At 44.6% G+C, this 19598-nt stretch overlaps 1 protein-coding gene and 1 pseudogene across 7 annotated transcripts in view; both read left to right on the top strand.

Moving 5' to 3' along the window:
• The window catches only part of EVA1C (eva-1 homolog C), a 105193-nt gene extending 85820 nt beyond the window's left edge, over positions 1-19373 (top strand). For 4 of the 7 annotated variants that reach the window (XM_030915734.1, XM_030915733.1, XM_030915735.1 and 1 more), the window contains 4 exons: positions 2107-2250; positions 8538-8618; positions 10946-11035; positions 18803-19373. In XM_030915734.1, the coding sequence (XP_030771594.1) occupies positions 2107-2250; positions 8538-8618; positions 10946-11035; positions 18803-19176 (689 nt within the window). In that variant the 3' untranslated portion in view covers positions 19177-19373. The remainder of the gene's footprint in view (positions 1-2106; positions 2251-8537; positions 8619-10945; positions 11036-18802) is intronic. The other 3 variants (XM_010358815.2, XM_010358814.2, XM_010358816.2) reach the window with 3 other exon arrangements.
• LOC104658775 lies at positions 3635-4457 on the top strand (annotated as a pseudogene).
• Positions 19374-19598: the final 225 nt, after the last annotated feature.

A 19598-nucleotide genomic window follows, 5' to 3' on the forward strand; every position in this document is an offset into this window, starting at 1 on the left:
TGGTTTGTAGTTCTCTTTGAAGAGGTCCTTTACATCCCTTGTAAGTTGGATTCCTAGGTATTTTATTCTCTTTGAAGCAATTGTGAATGGAAGTTCATTCATGATTTGGCTCTCTGTTTGTCTGTTACTGGTGTATAAGAATGCTTGTGATTTTTGCACATTAATTTTGTATCCTGAGACTTATGCTCAATAAATTCAGTATTGATGGAACGTACCTCAAAATAATAAGAGCTATTTATGGCAAACCCACAGCTAATATCATACTGAATGGGCAAAAACTGGAAAAATTCCCTTTGAAAACTGGCACAAGACAGGGATGCCCTCTCTCACCACTCCTATTCAACATAGTGTTGGAAGTTCTGGCTAGGGCAATCAGGCAAGAGAAAGAAATCAAGGGTATTCCGTTAGGAAAAGAAGAAGTCAAATTGTCCCTGTTTGCAGATGACATGATTGTATATTTAGAAAACCCCATTGTCTCAGCCCAAAATCTCCTTAAGCTGATAGCTAAGCCTTTGAAAGCGTCTCCGTCTTGTTCCAGTTTACGTTTCCCACTCATTTGCCGTGGTCGCCCCCGCCTACTCCCGCCCTTCCAGCCTGTGGCCAGCCCCTGCAGGGGCTCCTAGCCCACTGCCTTAGTGTTCATGCTTTCTCTCTTGCCTGCCTCTACCCAATTCCTGCTCTTTCTTTCATGATCCAGCCCCTCTGCTCCCACCCACAGTGATCTCTCCGCCTCTGACCTAGCACCTCTTGTCTGCACCATGTCTTGCTGACATTGATTCACTGTTTCCACTACCAGACACCAGTTCTCTCACATGTGCGTTTTGAGTCTATAGCTCTATTGCCAATCCTGTGAAAGCAACGTAGGCTTTTATTTATTTATTTTTTAGAGACGGAGGCTTGCTCTGTCACCCAGGCTAGAGTGCATTGGCACGATCTCGGCTCACTGCAACTTCTGCCTCCCAGGTTGAAGCAATTCTCGTGCCTCAGCCTCCCATGTAGCTGGAACTACAGGCACACGCCACCATGCTCGGCTAATTTTTGTGTTTTTAGTAGCGATGGGGTTTCGCCATGTTGGCCAGGCTGGTCTCGAATTCCTGACCTCAGGTGATCTTCCCGCCTCCGCCTCCCAAAGTGCTGGGATTACAGGCGTGAGCCACCGTGCCTGGTCCTCTTTTTACTGATTTTTCTGATGATACTTAGCACAGTGCCTTATCTGCCATAGATGTTCAATTGATATTTACTGATTTTAATGATGTTGTGCCAGGGTGCCGAAAAACAAATCTTCATGTCAATTAGTTTATTTCATTCATTCATTCATCAGATATTTACTTGGCTCTACAGTGGGCGAGGTGTGGGAATTAGATGATGAACAAAACAGAAATAGTCTCTCCTGGAGCTTATATTCATGTAGAGGAGATTGATTCTCAAAATAAACAAACAAATAAAATATTTCAAAGTGTGGTAAAGGTCATAAAAGAACCAAGAATCTTCATTCAATGCTCTTCATATTTTAACCAGTGCAAAATGAAAATGCAAAGCCCCTTGTTCAAAAATATATCAGAATTTCGACCAGGCACGGTGGCTTACGCCTGTAATCCCAACACTTTGGTAGTCCAAGGCAGGCGGAATGCTTGAGGTCAGGAGTTTGAGACCAGCCTGGCCAACATGGTGAAACTCCGTCTCTACTAAAAATACAAAAATTAGCTGGGCATAGTGGTGTGTGCCTGGAGTCCCAGCTACTTGGGAGGCTGAAGCAGGAGAATTGCTTGAACCCATGAGGCAGAGGTTGCAGTGACTGAGATCAAGCCACTGCACTCCAGCCTGGGGGACAGAATGAGAGTCAGTCTCAAAAAAAAAAGAAAGAAAGAAAAAGAATTTCAAGATGGTGCCAGCAGAGCATTAAACCCAGCTCTGGGACTTCTAGGACAGGATCATGATGCTGGCTCTGCCCATCTTGGGTGCTTTAATGAGACAGAAAATAAACAGAGAAACTCTCCATTTGATTTGAATCCAGCTCCGCATATCTATTTACACAGAATGCTGGAGGCCATGTGGTGGCCCTGTCTGGGATGCAACGTGAAGTTCTGGGTGTTTCCTGCCTTTCAGATTGCTTGTCTTACTCAGCTTCGCAAGTCCTGTCCCGAAGGTGCTATGGGAAGCAGAGATGCAAAGTCATCGTCAACAATCACCATTTTGGAAGCCCCTGTTTGCCAGGTGTGAAAAAATACCTCACTGTGACCTACGCATGTGGTAAGAACACCCCCCTCCCCGACCAGCTGCCTGAAGACCCTGCCTCTTTTGGGGGAGGGTGGTGATCATGTGAACGGCAGGAGTGTGCCCAGAACAAGCCAAACACTGCTCCTCCTGAAGCTGTTTGCTCGTCCCAGATATCCAAGAGCCCTTTTTTCTTTCTTATTCTTGTTTATGATATTCATGTCAGATAAGCAATAGAATTTTCTTTGGTCAAAATTTGTGTAAAAGCGCCTTTAGCAATCAGATTGGCAGCCAATGGGAGGGTGGAGAAAGAACAACCAAATAGGGGTAAACTGATGTCACTGAGGACAGTGATTTTCATCTGGGTAAATTTATTGGGATGTCATGTGAGTTCACAGTCGTATTGTGTGTCTCCTATTTAACCTTCCAGTTCTGCTTTTAGGCCCTAAATGACTAACTCGCTGTACTGCCAACAGCTATTTTATCTACATGCCCACAGTGTTGAGTCAACAGATCAAATGCTTACCCTAAAACAATAAAAATTGTTACTTGACAGCATTACTTTGTTTTCCTAATGTCTTTAAATGATAAAATGAAATGCCTTCTTTGTTTAGATTCTAATTTCATAAGCCAGTTAAAAGCAAGTCAGCAGTTTATTATTTTCTGAGGATACTGGGATTTCCAGTTTGTAATCCTAATATGTTGACTGTTTTTTTTTTTTTCCCCCGAAATGAGCATAAAAGCAAATGAAAAGCAAAGAGCATTATAACTGAAGAATCTGATACCTATTCTCTTGGAAATCTCTTTTTCCCCTGCCAAACATTCCTAGCCATTTTATGTTTGGAACAGCTTTTTTGAGATATAATCCACAGACCATACAATTAACCTGTTAAAGCATACAAATCAGTGGTTTTTAGTATATGCACAGAATTGTGCTACCATCACCACAATCAATTTAAGAACATTCTCATCTCTCCAAAAGACACCCTGTATCCCTTAGCAGTCAGGCCCCCAAATCCACCCATTACACCTGCCCCAGCCCCAGGCAAACCCCCATCTACTTTCTGTCTTTATGGATTTGCCTCTTCTAAACATTTCCTAGAAATGGAATCATACGATGTGTGGTGCTTTTTGTCTGGCTTCTTTACTTAGCATCTGTTTTCAAGGTTCGTACATGTTGTAGCATGTCTCCGTACTTTATTCCTTTTTGTGGCATAATAATATTCCATTGCATCTTCAGACTTTTATATCCTGAACTAAAAATGTTGTTCTCTGCAATATCAATGCTACAATAGATATGATGAAGTGACTACATAAATGTATTACCAAAATAATGGCACCTACTCTTACATCACAGGAGGGATGGCTTTACCTGCTCTGTCTTTATTCCTACTGTCATGTCTAAGCAGCTCTAAGTAGCATGGGGCCCATTTTGGCTGAGGTTCCCCCAGAGGCCAAAAAGGTCACTCTGAGTACATCCTTGGATAGCTCGTCTGGTAGAGTGGAGGATGGTAAACTGGACATTGGTCACTCTAAGTACATCCTTGGATAGCTCGTCTGGTAGAGTGGAGGACGGTAGACTGGACATGGGTCACTCTGAGGTTCCAGTAACTTCAGACCTCTTCATCTGAGTGTTGAATAAGAAACAGAACTTTAGCCTCCAAATAAGGTGTAGTTTTGGCTGGGGACCGGGAAAGCTGAGACACTGCTGGGCTGGGGCCGCTGTAGCCCGGGGAAGGGAGTATATTCTAGTGAAAGGAGACCAGGTGATTGGCATAGTGACAGCTAAATCTGGAGATGTATTCAGAGTTGATATTGGAGGGAATGAGCCAGTTTCTTTGTCTTACTTGGCATTTGAAGGTGCAACTAAAAGAAACAGACCAAATGTGCAGGTTGGAGATCTCATCTATGGCCAATTTGTGGTTGCTAATAAAGACATGGAACCAGAGATGGTCTGTATTGATAGCTATGGATGGGGCAATGGAATGAATGTGTTGGACAGGAGGGTCTGCTTTTTAAGGTGGCTGGGCTTCATTAGAAAGCTGTTAGCTCCAGATTGTGAAGTCAAACAGGAAGTGGGAAAACTCTATCCACTGCAAATAGTATTTGGAATGGATGGAAGAACATGGGTTAGGGGAAAAATCATCCAGCAGACTTTAATTTTGGCAAATCTTTTAGAAGCTTGTGAATACATGACATGTGATCAAAGAAAACAAATCTTCTCCAGACTGGCAGAAAGTTGATGTAGGTGGACTTTTTTAATGGGTCCGTTGAGCCAAGAAACCATGGGTTTCCTGGGGAAAACTTTTTTCAGGTGAACCTCTCCCCATTTAGATACTCAGAAGATGAGGTATGAAGGTACATATTATCTTATTAGAGTCTAATTAAAATATTTTTATAAGTAAGTTACTGGTTTTCACCCATACTCTTGTGGGAGAGAAAATCATTACAGAATCATGATGTATTTTTTTATTCTGTACAATAACATTTGCTAAAACATTTTTTTAAAGGTGTAGTTTCTAGTGTGCTTTCAAGGATGAGGCAAGAACAGTTACTACAGTTGAGGTTCTTCTTAGCTAATTGTATTAGTCCGTTTTCATGCTGCTGATAAAGACATACCTGAGACTAGGCAATTTACAAAAAAGGGGTTTAATTGGACTTACAGTTCCACATGGCTAGAAGGCCTCACAATCATGGTGGAAGGCAAGGAGGAACAAGTCCCATCTTACATGGATGGAGGCAGGCAAAGAGAGAGCTTGTGCAGAGAAACTCCCATTTTTTAAACCATCAGATCTCTTGAGACCCTTTCACTATCAAGAGAACAGCCCAGGAAAGACCCCCACCCCAAGATTCAATCATCTCCCACAGGGTCCTCCCACCAGGTCCTTCCCACAACACATGGGAATTATGAGATTCGGGCGGGGACATGGAGCCAAACCACATCACTAATGCTGAGATGAAGATGAGCTTTCAGGGCGTGGGGGTCACATGTCCCAGTTCAAGCTTTTCTTCCTTCTGTCACTCATTCAGCACATTGTTCTTTGTGTCAGGAGCTGTGCTGGGTGCCAGGGATTTTGTAATAAACAAAGAGACTCGGCTGGGCACGGTGGCTCACGCCTGTAATCCCAGCACTTTGGGAGGCCGAGGCAGGCGCATCATCTGAGGTCAGGAGCTCGAGACCAGTCTGGAAAACATGGAGAAACCCCATCTCTACTAAAAATACAAAATTATCTGGGCATGGTGGCGCATGCCTGTAATCCCAGCTACTTGGGACGCTGTGGCAAGGAGAATCACTTGAACCCGGGAGGCGGAGTTGGCAGTGAGCTGAGATCTCGCCACTGTACTCCAACTTGGGTGACAAGGGTGAAACTCTGTCTCAAAAAGAAAAGAGACACGGTCCTGTTTTCATGGGGTGAACAGTTGAGGGAGAAAGGCAAGCATTAACCGAAGTGCCAGACACATCATCATGATTATTGTGACAAATGCTATTTTAGAAAAGGGCAGAAGACTGTAACAGCGGAGGGGGCCTAATTTAGCTTGGGGTGGTAGTTTAAGTCTTCCAAAGAGAACCATCCTGTAGGGTGAACACTAGGGGAAGCAAGCTAGTTGCACACTAGGGGCCGAGACACTGAGATTGCTGAGTGGGAGAGGAAAGGCATTGAGGAGGAGGAAGATGGCCCTGGTTTCAACTGCTGAGAACAGGGTCCTGCACACAGTAGGAGCTCCATGAAGAGTGGTTCCTAGTGTTTTCACCAACATATCTGAAGTGGAGCGGGACGGTGATCAATCACACCCCAGTCCCCGACCTCATTCTGAGCTAGTTTGAAACAAGGAGATGCAAAAATCTGACAAGTGTGTTGACAACGGTGACTTTAAAGGTCCTAAAAGATGCTCCGGATATCGGAGCCATTTTCACCTAGTAGAGGAGCACGTTCCCTGCAGTGGCCTGTGTCATACACAGCCAATTTAATCTTTCCGCTGCCTGGTTATTCTGCAAAGTGCATCCTGGAATGCCCTTCCTCTCTGAGCTCCTCTACAAAATTCTGATGCTTTCTCAAACTGTAAAGCCTCTGGCATTTGCCAAGAGCCAAGGCCCTCCTGAAGCCATAGTTTGAGAACAAACCAAGAAGCAGACACAAGAAAGAAGTGCCACTCCTGGCAGGGAGAGATGACACTTCCTAGGCTACTGCTGCATCCTTCTCAGGGCCCAGAAATGAATGAGAGTTAATTAAAGCAGAAAGCATTTTGCAGCTCAGCTCAGCTCTCCTGAGGTGCCATGGTCCCAGGATCAGTGGTGTGCCCCGAGGACAGCCAAGGGACATTCCTCGAGGCCATGGAAATCATGAGCCACCTCCAGCAACTTCACCAGGCCTCCCTGGAAAGTGTCCCTTGCTGCTGACGGGCACGAAGGCGCCAGGGCCTCCTGTACGTGGAAAACTCACAATCTAGGAATGTCCTGTGGTTGTTGATCCTGGGACATCCCCAGAAGAATTTAGTTAAGCCCTCCGAGAAAGGAAACGAGGTTTTCTTGCTGCTGAAGATGTCTCACTTGTTCTTTTTAAAAAAGCAGTACAGTTGAATTGGCAGTTTGTTTTGGCTTTCTTTCCATTTCCTGTTGCTACCTCTCCGAGATCTCAGCTGGGTTGAGGAACAAACAAAAATAAGCAATTTTCTGCAGCAGGAATATTCGGTTTCCATTCCCTTCTCCCAGCCTGCAGCAGTGTGCTTGGCCTGCAGAATTCTTGCTCTGCCCTCTGTTTCAGCTGGGTGCTGTCATCTGCCGACTGCTTTGCATGGGGATTCTGACATCCCAGGGCTTATTCTTAGGTCAGTTCAGCAGAGTTTTAAACCACCTTCAAAGGAGTCGGTCACGCTGCCATCCTCTCTGCATCTTTCTGTAGTCCTTTCTGATAATATTTAGCAAATCACTTTAGCACAGAGTCTTCGAATTCTTTCCAGACTTATGATGGAAACACAGAGGCAAAGAGCTTGGGGTAGAAAGCAGAAGAGTAGGTGCTGGGAGAGTTTGATGGTGGATTTTGAGTTGGTCACAGTCATTTTGCTTTATTAAGTACAGGCAAGCTCATCTTCAGAGTTAACCACCCTATTTTTTTTTTTTTTTTTTTTTTTTTTTTGACAGAGTCTCGCTCTGTCACCCAGACTGGAGTGCAGTGGCACAATCTCAGCTCACTGCAACCTCCGCCTCCTGGGTTCAAGTGAGCATGTCCGGCTAATTTTTGTATTTTTTAGTAGAGACGGGGTTTCACCATGTTGGCCAGGCTGGTCTTGAACTCCTGACTCAAGTGATCCACCTGCCCCAGCCTCCCAAAGTGCTAGGATTACAGGCATGAGCCACTGTGCCTGGCCCAGAGTTAACCACTGTATTGAGGTGTTGTTTATTTTCCTTAAAATTCTATTACACGTGAACACAATTCAATGATTTTTAGTAAATTTAGAGTTGTGCAACCATGACTACCCTCCAGTTTTAAAACATTTTCACAATCCCCCCAAGCTCCCTTGTGCCCATTTGCCATCATTGCCTCATTCCCATCCCCCACCCCCCGGTCCCAGGTAGCCACACATCTACTTTCTGTCTCTAGATTTGCCTTTTCTGAATATTTCATACAAATGGAATTATGCAATGGATGGTTGTGCGTGTGTGTGTGCATGGCTGGCTTCTTTAACTGAATATCATGTTTCAAAGGTTCATCTGTGTTGTAGCATATATCATATCAGTACTTCACTTTTTTTTTTGGAGATGAAGTCTCACTCTGTCACCCAGGCTGGAATGCAGTGGTGTGATCTTCGCTCACTGCAACCTCTGCCTCCCGGGTTCAAGCAATTCTCCCTGCCTCAGCCTCCCAAGTAGCTGAGATTACAGGCATGTGCCACCACGCCCAGCTAATTTTGTATTTTTAGTACAGACAGGGTTTCATCATGTTGCCCAGGCTGGTCTTGAACTCCTGACTTCAAGTAATCTGTCCACCTCGACCTCCCAAAGTGCTTGCCACCATGCCGGGTCTTCATTCCTTTTTATTATGGAGGTGTATTCTGCTGGATGGATATATCATATCTTGTTTTTATTCTCCATTTTTTTAATATTGCAAAATGGACCGGAAACCACCTTTCTGGGGCATTTGATGATCACGTGGATACCGTTGGGTTGTGTGTATGTCTGTGTATCTAGCAGGAAGAGTGAGTGATTCTTGCTCTGATTTGGAAAGTGATTTTAAAATCTTATCTACATTGTATTTAAAAATATATTAAGAGTCCACATTTTAAAAATATAGCACGTATTTAAAATATTTCTTTTTGGCTTTTAGTTCCCAAGAACATACTCACAGCGATTGATCCAGCCATTGCTAATCTAAAACCTTCTTTGAAGAAGAAAGATGGTGAATATGGTAATTTTTATGGCTTACTACCAGCATTTCTCTTTAAGTAAAGGTAAACAGCCCCTGCGTGACCACAGCTGGGCACACCTTGGTTAGAATGGAAGGGGCTGTCAGGAGGTGTGTTTCAGGTACTGGTCCTGGCGATGATAGTGCCTTGGCCAATAGTCGCAAATGGTGAACACCACTTTATTTTGTTTTGACTTTTTAAAAATCAGAAGTAGGATAAACCCCCCCTTCATTCTCCTCTCACTTGCTAAAAGGAAAATCACTTTGAAAAGACATCTGCTCAGAAATAAATTTGGGCTTCCTGGGTTACACAATGAGCTTTTTGCAAAGCTGAGTCCATTGGAACCTGCATAGGCGCCAGGGCCATCTGGGACCTGAGGACCTCTCTACCTCTGTACACGCCACCTTTCTCCTTAGTTTCTTTCCTTCCTTCCTTCCTTCCTTCCTTCCTTCCTTCCTTCCTTCCTTCCTTCCTTCCTTCCTTCCTTCCTTCCTTCCTCCCTCCCTTCCTCCCTCCCTTCCTCTCTCTCTTTCCCTCTCTCCCTTTTCCCTTCCCCTTCCCCTTCCCCTTCCCTTCCCTTCCCCTCCTGCCTCAGCCTGCCAAGTAGCTGGGATTACAGGTGTCCACCACCATACCCCTGCTAATTTTTGTGTTTTTAGTAGAGACGGGGTTTTACCATGTTAGTCAGGCTGGTCTCAAACTCCTGACCTCAGGTGTTCCCCTCGCCTTGGCCTCCCAAAGTGCTGGGATTACAGGTGTGAGCCACTGCACCCGGCCCCTCCTTAGCTTTCACTTGGCTTTTGTAAACGGGGTGGAGGGGTGGGGAGTTGAGGAGGTTGAGCATTTGGATTTTCTTATCAAATCTAGAATGGAATCCAAACCCATGGGGTCCCTAATAGAAACTGCAGAGATCCAGTAGAGCATCTAAAATGTTAGGCTTTGGTGAGAGTTTTGTCTTGTGTTACCTTTATTATATGTATTAGATCTTTCCACCCTAAGTATAAAAGTAAAGTATGCTTGATATGAAAAACACACCAAAGTACCCCAGTCCAAAAGCTCAGAGAGAACCATTGGTAATGTTATTCTGTGTCCTTCTAGCTGGTCACCTTGACTTTCTGGCAGGCTCTGTGTTCCTCAGCTCCACTTCTCTTTCTTTTTTAAAAAGAATAAATCATTAATTAACTATTATTATTATTATTATTGTAAAGACAGGGCTTTGCCATGTTGCCCTGGCTGGTCTCGAACTCTTAGGCTCAAGCGATCCACCCACCTCATCCTCCCAAGGCGCTAGGATGACAGGCGTAAGCTACTGCACCCAGCCTCCCCTTATTTTTCTGACAGGGTTCCCACCCGATCCATAAACCGCCTGGTCCTCCTGCAGTGGAGGCCTGAAAGCCAGCGCTGTGCCATCTCTTCTCCAAGCCATCTGTCCTGTCTGACATGGCTAGGAGTCCCCCAAGCCACCAGGCTACCCCATCACAGGCTTGCTAAGCTCCATCCAGCAGTGCAACCAGGATCTAAAAGAGGATTTGCCCCACATTTTGCTGTTGTTTCCAAAAAAGAGTAGCCCAGTACAACCTCCCTCTGTAATGGAGGCTTGTTTTATCTGTGGCCACACAGCGGACAGCAACTCCATGCTTAAAGTGATATATTATTGGCCAGGTGTGGTGGCTTATGCCTGTTATCCCAGCACTTTGGGAGGCCGAGGTGGGCAGATCACCTGAGGTCAGGAGTTTGAGAACAACCTGGCCAACATGGTGAAGCCCCATCTCTAATAAAAATACAAAAATTTGCTGGGTGTGGTGGCATGTGCCTGTAATCCCAGCTACTCAGGAGGCTGAGGCAGGAGAATCACTTGAACCCAGGAGGTAGAGGTTGCAGTGAGATGAGATCGTGCCATTGCACTCCAGCCTGGGCAAAAAGAGTGAAACTCCATCTCAAAAATAAATAAATAAATAAATAAATAAATAAAATAAAGCGATATGTTATTAAGGCTCTGAGGGGCATGATGAATGTCACTGTCTTTAGGATGGGAAAGTCCATTTGCTCCCTTCTACAGTGGAGTGGAAAACCAGCACCTGAAGTTGCAACCAACACTTAAAACAATTTCTAATCCTTTTTGTACTTTAATATTTTCAGGGACTGCTTACTATTTAATACATGCTCTTCCTGGGTTAATCTTCCATAATTTAGCCAGAGGCCTATTTATTTGATTTCCACGACTTTTAATTATTCTGGCAGTCCCTGGGGTAGGAACAGCAGGGGTCTCTTAGAATAGGTGAACTATGAACAGCTGTGATTAATTGGTTTTGCATTTTTCACGAAACAGGTATAAACTTCGACCCAAGCGAATCGAAGATTCTGAGGAAAGATGGAATTCTTGTTAGCAACTCTCTGGCAGCCTTTGCTTACATTAGAGGTAAGTCAAGAATCAAAGCTTCCTAGAATGCTGATGGATTTACTCAAGTCTTGTTAATAAATGTGGTGTTCAATTATAACACTCAGATAACTAAAGGACGATGACTTCAAGTTTGACATGCCAACCACCACTTCTAAGATTCAGAAACAGAGAGGCCTGAGTTCAGGCACAGTCACAACCAGGCAGCCAGCAAGAGAACCACAGAAACAGACGAAGTCATACTGTTGAGGAGTTGAGCTCCACAGATGTTTTTTGCCTTTGAAAAGTAGAAACCCGAGGAATGCATTTCCCAGCTCTAAAATTTGGGAAGGAACTAGGATTATTGAATTCCAACCCTGGCTGGAAGAAAAATGAGCCAGAAGGTCACTTAGTAAACAAGACAGATCATGCCCCATGAAGACAGAGCCACTTTCTGGGTCATGAGTGTTACTCCTAATGGTTGCCAAGGATTCCCTTGTTAATCTTCTCCATGAGGATCAGTCAGACTCAGCCCCCATGAATTAACAGAGCCAAAAGGCTTATACCAAGACCGACCACACTGTGGGGACGTCTTCATTGAGCGGAAGGTGTGTACAATTTTTCCTCACCACGCTCTCTGCTTATCTTAAGATAGAATGCATTTTGGAATGTCATCTGCAAGTTTCAGCAATGCCTGCCTACGTTCAGAGAGACAAAAACCAGAGACCTTCAGTAAAATACATGTTAATGTAACACATAACAGTATTACTATTTGAGGCCTGCAAAGATGGGGCTATTTGGGGTAAGCCTGTCTCAGAGGAAAATAGAGGCTTAGGGAATGTATTTGTCTGTTCTCATGCTGCTAATAAAGACATACCTGAGGCTGGGTAATTTATAAAGGAAACAAGTGTAATGGACTCACAGTTCCACACGGCTAGGGAGGCCACACAATTTTGGTGGAAGGTGAATGAGGAGCAAAGTCACGTCTTACATGGTGGCAGGCAAGAGAGCTTGTGCAGGGGAACTTCCCTTTATAAAACCATCAGATCTTGTGAGACTTTTTCACTATCACGAGAACAGCAGGGGAAAGAGCCTCCCCCAGGATTCAATTACCTCCCACCACGTCCCTCCCATGACATGCGGATTATGGGCTTATGAGCCTTTTCCTGTGCCTTACTGTCATCCAATATATGCTATTTATAAGATGTCAAATTTTTAAAAATGTAAGGACTTGATGAGCTGTTATTTGGTTTTACTGGGGGATGTTTTGGGACATGGATCTCAGCAAGCCATGACCACGCCTCCATATAATGTCCAAGAGAAAGAGTCTCTAAATGCACTGTGTTGGATGTTAGCTAAATGAAATCACCACAAGAAGCTCGTGACTCAAATCATGGAGGCTCACAAGGTCCTAGTGGAACGGGCACCTCTGGACTTGCCTGTGGGTTTTCTTGGTGTGCCAGTGTCACACAGCACAGAGCTCCATCCTCACTGCTGCTGGAGAGAGGTGCCCAGACAACTCTCAGTCACATCCCTGGCCCCACTGGGGGGATGTGACCCATGGGCTGAGCTGAGGTCTCTAGGCACCCCCAAAGCAGGAGCAGCGGGGAGCCAAGAGTGTAAGCAGGGCAGTTTCCAGCCCAAACCACCCAAATAGGTGGCAAATGGAGTGAATCCAAAAGTACATTTCCCAGGTCAGGCTGCAAGTGGCTTTGACACAGTAGTGTAGTCCAGTGTTCATGGGGACAAGGAGATGAGAAACCAAAATCAAGAGGTTTGTCCCCTGATATTGAAGCACAGAGGTTGATGGAAGAGACAGGAGGATGTCTAAGAGTTCCTTGTGAACAGTGTCTCCTGGGGCCATTTGAATGATCTGTAAGATGGTTTTCTCAACACTGAAAAAGCTTTGTAGGAATGTTTGAATTTACTGTCATTTCAATAATGCAGACTTACTCCCTGAATTCATTCTAGAATCAAGATCATGAGTCTGAGGAAGCTCATAGAAAAAGATGGGAAATTAGAGAAATGGAAAAGGAGAAATGATGTGTATGTGTGCATGTGTGCATGTGCATGTGTGTGTGTAGGTGCCTGTGTGTGTGCATGTGTGTATGCATGTGTCTGTGTGGGTGTGTGTGCATCTGTGTATGTGTCTGTATGTGTGTGCATGTGTATGTGCACGTCTGTGTGCATGTGCACGTGTGTTTGCATGTGTGTATGTGTGTGGTGTGCATGTGTGTATATGTGTGTTGTATGTGTATGTCTGTATGCAAGTGCATGTGTGTGTGCATGCGTGTGTGTGCCTTTGTGTGTGTGCATGCATGTGTGTTTGCTGTATCTGTATGTGTATATCTGTGTGCCTGCGTGTGTGTGGGTGTGTGTGTGCATGCAGGTGTGTGCATGCATGTGTGTGTGTATCTGTATGTGTAAGTATGTTGGAAGTTCTTAGCGAGGCAGTTTACTAACTGGCTCAGCGTGAGCCATTGTTCCCTGGCAGATTGTGCCCAGGGACTTACTTATTTAGACAGTCTTGCATGAGAATATGACCTCTCCCATTCCACCCAATTACTGTTTCATTGACATCTGGCTTTGGGTGTTTACGTCCTATGTGCCTGCAGGCATGCCTTTTGTGGCCTAATATTTCCATCGCTGTCCCTACCCCCTTGGGACAGCGACAGATGTGTTGTCAGCCTCTGGCAGGCCCTGCTGTGGGCTTTTGGGGCACAGGAGTGCAGAAACTAGGCAGAAGGGACAGTCTTGCAGCCTGGGATGTCCTGTGTTGGGAGGCATCATTGTTTCATAAGGAGGAACTCTAGGGCCTCAGACAAGCTCACACTGAAAGAGAAACACAACAACACACTGCAGAGTCAGAGCTACGTGATCCCCCACCAGGGAGGACCACTGGAAATCAGCACCACCTAGTCACGGAGATGTGGATTCGGATGTGTTCCCACGGTCTCCAACATCTGATTTTATGACAGAAGGTTTCTGTCACATCCCTAAGTGCTGTCAGACTAGCACCTGGTACACTTTGTGCTTTCTTCTGGACAGCCCTAAGGCCCTGACTGCTGCCTTGATCCTCTCAATGGCAATAGGGCCCCGACAGGGGGAACCCTAGCCATGGCCTCTGGGTGTCTTATCTGGACACGAACAAGCTGGAGCGTGTGTTGGCCCCAAGTCAGGATCTAAGGGTGGAAAGGAGCCTTAAAGGCCATAGGTCCTCCTTCGGAGGCTCCCAAGGGTGTACAGCAGCTGATCAAATTAAAGTCATTCACTCCAGCCAGGTATGAACCAAGGCTAAATTTAGAACAATGCCAGCAATAACACAGTGTGAAGATTCTGTTCAATCACAAGGAGAACTTTGTTTTTCCAGAATACAGAATAGGGAAAGGAGTCACAAAAGTATAAAGTCGTCCAAGCGATTCTAGCGAACAGTTGACATGCCCTTAGTGTAAAGCCTGGGGCCATAGAGAGAGCCCTGGCCTGAACCTGGGGTCCCAGCCAAGTTTGCACAAGTGACTTGGCTACAACAAGAGGGGTTGCAGGAAAGATAGTTTATATATGGTCTGTGGTTGTTTCTGCACTACAACAGCAGAGTTGTTATATTTGCAACAGAGACCATATGGCCCATAAAACCTGCAATAGTTCCTATCTGGCCATTCACTAGAAAAGGGGGGCAAGAAAGGAGGATGGGGACCAAGTGCCTGCAGGAAAGATGGAGCAGAACAGCGTTTCATCCCTGTTTTTCAGATAATGTCACAAGGTCGAAAGACATCTTAATGAAAGTGAAAGTATAAGGCACCTACCAGGAGATAGTCACACCAGATGCCATGGCTCACACCTGTAATCCCAGCACTTGGGGAGGCCAAGGCAGGAGGATCACTTTCAGCCAGGAGTTTAAGACTAGCCTGGGCAACAAAGTCAGACCTCACCTTTACAAAAAAATATAATAAAAAGTTAGCTTGGCATGGTAGTACATCTGTACTTACAGATGGCCTCTTCCCTCACCTAAACTTCTAAGGAGGCTGAGGTGAGAGGATTGTTTGAGCCCAGGAATTCAAGGCTGCAGCAGGCTATGATTGTGCCACTGCACTCCAGCCTGGGTGTCAAAGGGAGACTCTCTCTCTCTCTGTCTCTCTCTCTCTCTCTCTGTCTGTCTGTCTCTCTCTCTCTCTCTCTCTCTCTCTATATATATATATATATATTCACAATGTATTTGCTGTCAAAGGATTATCATCAAGAGTCTATAGAAAATATACACATCCTTGGGCTGGACACGGTGGCTCACGCCTATAATCCCAGCAATTTGGGAAGCTGAGCAGATCACCTGAGGTCAGGAGTTCGAGGCCAGCCTGGCCAACATAGCAAACCCTGTCTCTACTAAAAATACAAAAATTAGCTGGTGTGGTGGCACAAACCTGCAATCCCAGCCACTTGGGAAGCCGAGGCAGGAGAATCACTTGAACCTGGGGTGGGGGCCGGAGGTTGCAGTGATCCAAGATCATGCCAGTTACACTCTGGCCTGGGCAACAGAGCAAAACTCGAAAGAAAGAAAGAAAGAAAGAGAGAGAGAGAGAGGAAAGAAGGAAGGAAGGAAGGAAGGAAGGAAGGAAGGAAGGAAGGAAGGAAGGAAGGAAGGAAGGAGAAAAGGAAGGAAGGAGAGGAAGGAAGTGAAGGGAGAGAGAGAGAGAGAGAGAGAGAGAGAGAGAGATAGAGAGAGAGAGAGAGAGAGAGAGAGATAGAGATAGATATAGAAGAGAGAGAGAAAGAAATAAAGAAAGAAAAGAAAGAAGAAAGAAAGAAATAAGAAGAGAAGAATAATGATCGTTTGTATTGTAGGGAGTGTCCTAGAATTAAGTTAATTACTTACCTGACCCTTAGTACTTAACTACAAGGCATCGGACACCTAAACATACTAAGACCTATACATCTCTTATATGTAAGAGGAAAAGCACAGGCAACTCAGAAAAAAATGGGTATGTGACGTGAACCAGCATTTGGAGAAGAGGAAATAAATAAGCATGTGAAGATAGGTACAGATCTGGGGACCATCATAAGTTACAATTCTATACCCATGTGATTGGAAAAAAATGTAAAAGTCTATGTGAGCCAAGTGCTGGAGAAGATGAGGACTGACAAGATTTCTTACACATTGCAGCCACTTTGAACACCATGTTGGCAGTAGTTCTGAAAACTGAAACTCACATGCCCTAAGCCCATCAATTACCTCCTAGGGTAGTACCCAAGAGAAACACTTACAGGTGTTGACCAGGGACATTTACAAGAATGCTCATGATCATCCACAAAAGCAGAAACCTGGCAACAGCAAGAGAGCAGGTGAATAAACAGTTCCTAACCCACCAGCAGGAGAGTGGATGAATAAACTACATTATAGTCAAGACAATGAAATATTATACAGCGATATGATATTAAGTTAAAAAAAAACACACCAAGTTTCCAACACTGACTATAATATATACCCTTTAAATAAAATTTTAGGAATACATAGAGATGGAAAATAAAACTAGATAAAAAAGGAAACAGGGGAGTAAGGAGCATGGAATTCAGGTGGTAGTCACCTTAAGGGGGAGGCTGGGGGACGGGGAAAGCACAGGTTAGACACAGGTGTGGTCAAGGCCTCATTGCTATACAGGTGCTCGTTCATAGCACTGGTGCTAATTACAGTATTAAAAAGTAATTCATTACATAGACATAAAGTAGGGCTATGTATTGACCAATGAAGAGAATGTCTCATGTTCTAAGGATTATGGGTAATTTAATTCAGTCCACACAGCATCCTCAAAATATGAAAAAAGAGGTACAGTAGCAAGTCTATAGTTACCCGCTGTGGCAACTTGTTCCCTTCTTGGAACCTGAAACGTCCCCATTGGACTTCCTTCACTTGCTGCTCAAGTCACTGGTGGAATCGACTGCTGGAATTGATTGCTCTGCTGTGGCAGAGCCACTTCTTGCACCCTACTCTGTCTGCCCTGGGTACCCGGCCCCTCCCACGACACCACCACTGGGAGAGGAGGGGAGGGGGCCATGGATGACCATTGTACCTCAGAGGCTTGAGCTGGATGGAATTGTTTCTGTCCAGATCTGTCCCTGGCCTGACCATGGGTGGCTGGAAAAGACTATAAATGGATGGGATTCCGTTTCCTCACACTCAGCACTCCTTGAGGTCGGCAGCATCACTGCCAGTGGGGCTCAAAGTTTATGTTTCCAAGACAGAGAAATTGAGTTGCGGCCCACCTTGAAAGCCCTAACAGCACCACAGAAGGAGAGGGTTTGGAGAGGACAGTGGCTCAAAGATTTCGGGGGAGAGGAGGGCTGCAGGACGGGGAGGAAAGGAGGGGAATTCAAAGGGGAGGAAGATGAAAATGAAGTCAGGAGAGATGAGGCTTCGATCTGCATATTACTTACAATATACAGGCTTCTATCTGTATATTCCTTACAACAATATAGTATTATGATACTTACTATATTATTAATATTTATAAATGATATACATACTTATATTAATTGTTTTATTTTGATTTTTTTCTTTCTTTCTTTTTTTTTTTCTTTGAGGCAGGGTCTCACACTATTACCTGGGCTGGAGTACAGTGATGCAATCTTGACCTCCCAGGCTCAAGCGATCCTCCCACCTCAGCTTCCCTAGTAGCTGGGACTACAAGCACACACCACCATGCCCAGCTATATTTTGGTATTTTTTTAAATAGACATGGGGTTTCACCATGTTGCCCAAGCTGGTCTTGAACCCTTGAGCTCAAGCGATCCACCCACCTTGGCCTCCCCAAGTGTTGGGATTACCGATGTGAGCCACGACACCCAGCATATTTTTGTCTTTTATATTACAGTTGGCCTTCTGTATCCATGGGTTCCACATCTGTGGGTTCAACCAACCTCAGATTGAAAATATCTTTTTAAAATAGATAGTTGCATCTATACCAAAAATGTACAGATTTTTTTCCCTGTCATTATTCCCAAAACAACACATGATAACAACTACTTACCTAGCATTTCCATTGCATTAGCTATTACAAGTAATCTAGAAGTGATTTAAAGAATAGGGGAGAATGTGCTTAGGTTTTATGCAAATTCTGTGCTATTTCATATAAGTGACCCAAACGTCTGTGAATTTTGGTAGCCTGGGAGTGTGGGGGTGGGGTTCTGGAACCAGTCCCCCACACATACCAACGGATGACTGTATATTTATATTTACTTTTTAATCTGAAAAAGAATAGAATTAAGTTTTGCTAACATCTATTATATTATTACTTAGGTTCACATACATACTTCATACATAAATTAATTCTTCATGAGCTACCTCTACTACTACTAATAATAGCAACACTTTATTGAGCATTTACTATGTGTCAGTAAATATTCTAAGAGCTTTATAGGAATTAACTCATTTCACTGTAACAACTCTGTGGTAGAAGATACTATATGCCCCATTTTACAGATGAAGAAACTAAGGCACAGAAAGGTTATGAAACTTGCCCCAAATCACACAGCTAGTGAGTGGCAGACCTGAGTTTGAACTCAGAGGAGTCTGGCTCCTGACCCCCCTGCTGTGTGTTTTTCTCCTACACATACATATATTGACTCCATAGACTCAAAACCTTTTTTAAAAAAAATGTCAGTGGGGATATATTATTATTTTTGTGTAGACAGTCTCAAAGACGCTGGACTGGCATTCTTCATTAGCCCCCTGCTTGGGCAGACATCTGTTTCTGTGGGACTTGGCATTGGTGGAGTCTGCCAGCTCCTCCCAGCTCCTGACCTGTTCTCTTCCTCCTGCAGCCCACCCGGAGAGAGCTGCCCTGCTGTTCGTGTCCAGTGTCGGCATCGGCCTGGCCCTCACATTGTGTGCCCTGGTCATCAGAGAGTCCTGTGCCAAGGACTTCCGCAAGTTGCAGCTGGGGAGGGAGCAGCTGGTGCCAGGAAGTGACAAGACCGAGGAGGACAGCGAGGGTGAAGAAGAGGAGGACTCCTCGGAGTCTGATTTCCCAGGGGAACTGTCGGGGTTCTGTAGGACTTCATATCCTGTCTACAGTTCCATAGAAGCTGCAGAGCTTGCAGAAAGGATTGAGCGCAGGGAGCAAATCATTCAAGAAATATGGATGAATAGTGGTTTGGACACCTCACTCCCAAGAAACATGGGCCAGTTCTACTGAAAACCACATGCATCTTAATGCAGTCACACTTTCTGAAGAAGGAAGGTTCCCAAATGCCCCTCCAGTTCTGGTTCACCTGTACCTTCTATGAAGGAGAATTTGTCATGTCATCCAACACTCGTGAGGCCAGGAAGCTATTAAAGGGATGTTTCAAGCTGTTTCCAGCACATTCCAAAATAAATGAGGAGGGAAGAGTCTTTGTTTTCTGTATTTATTTGAATTTGTGTCTATACATTAATAAGTCTATGCATAATTAGAATTTACATTTTTTGAGCGCTTATAATGCCAGGCACTCTTCTAGCTGCTTTTCATGTTCTGAGTCATTCAGTCCTCACAATGTCATGAGATGGTACTCTTATCCCCATTTTACAGATGAGCAAACAAAAGATTCCTATATATACACATAAAATAGCTATACAGAT

The sequence above is a fragment of the Rhinopithecus roxellana genome, chromosome 13 (genome assembly GCF_007565055.1).
Source record: "Rhinopithecus roxellana isolate Shanxi Qingling chromosome 13, ASM756505v1, whole genome shotgun sequence".
In the NCBI taxonomy this organism is placed as follows: Eukaryota; Metazoa; Chordata; class Mammalia; order Primates; family Cercopithecidae; genus Rhinopithecus; species Rhinopithecus roxellana.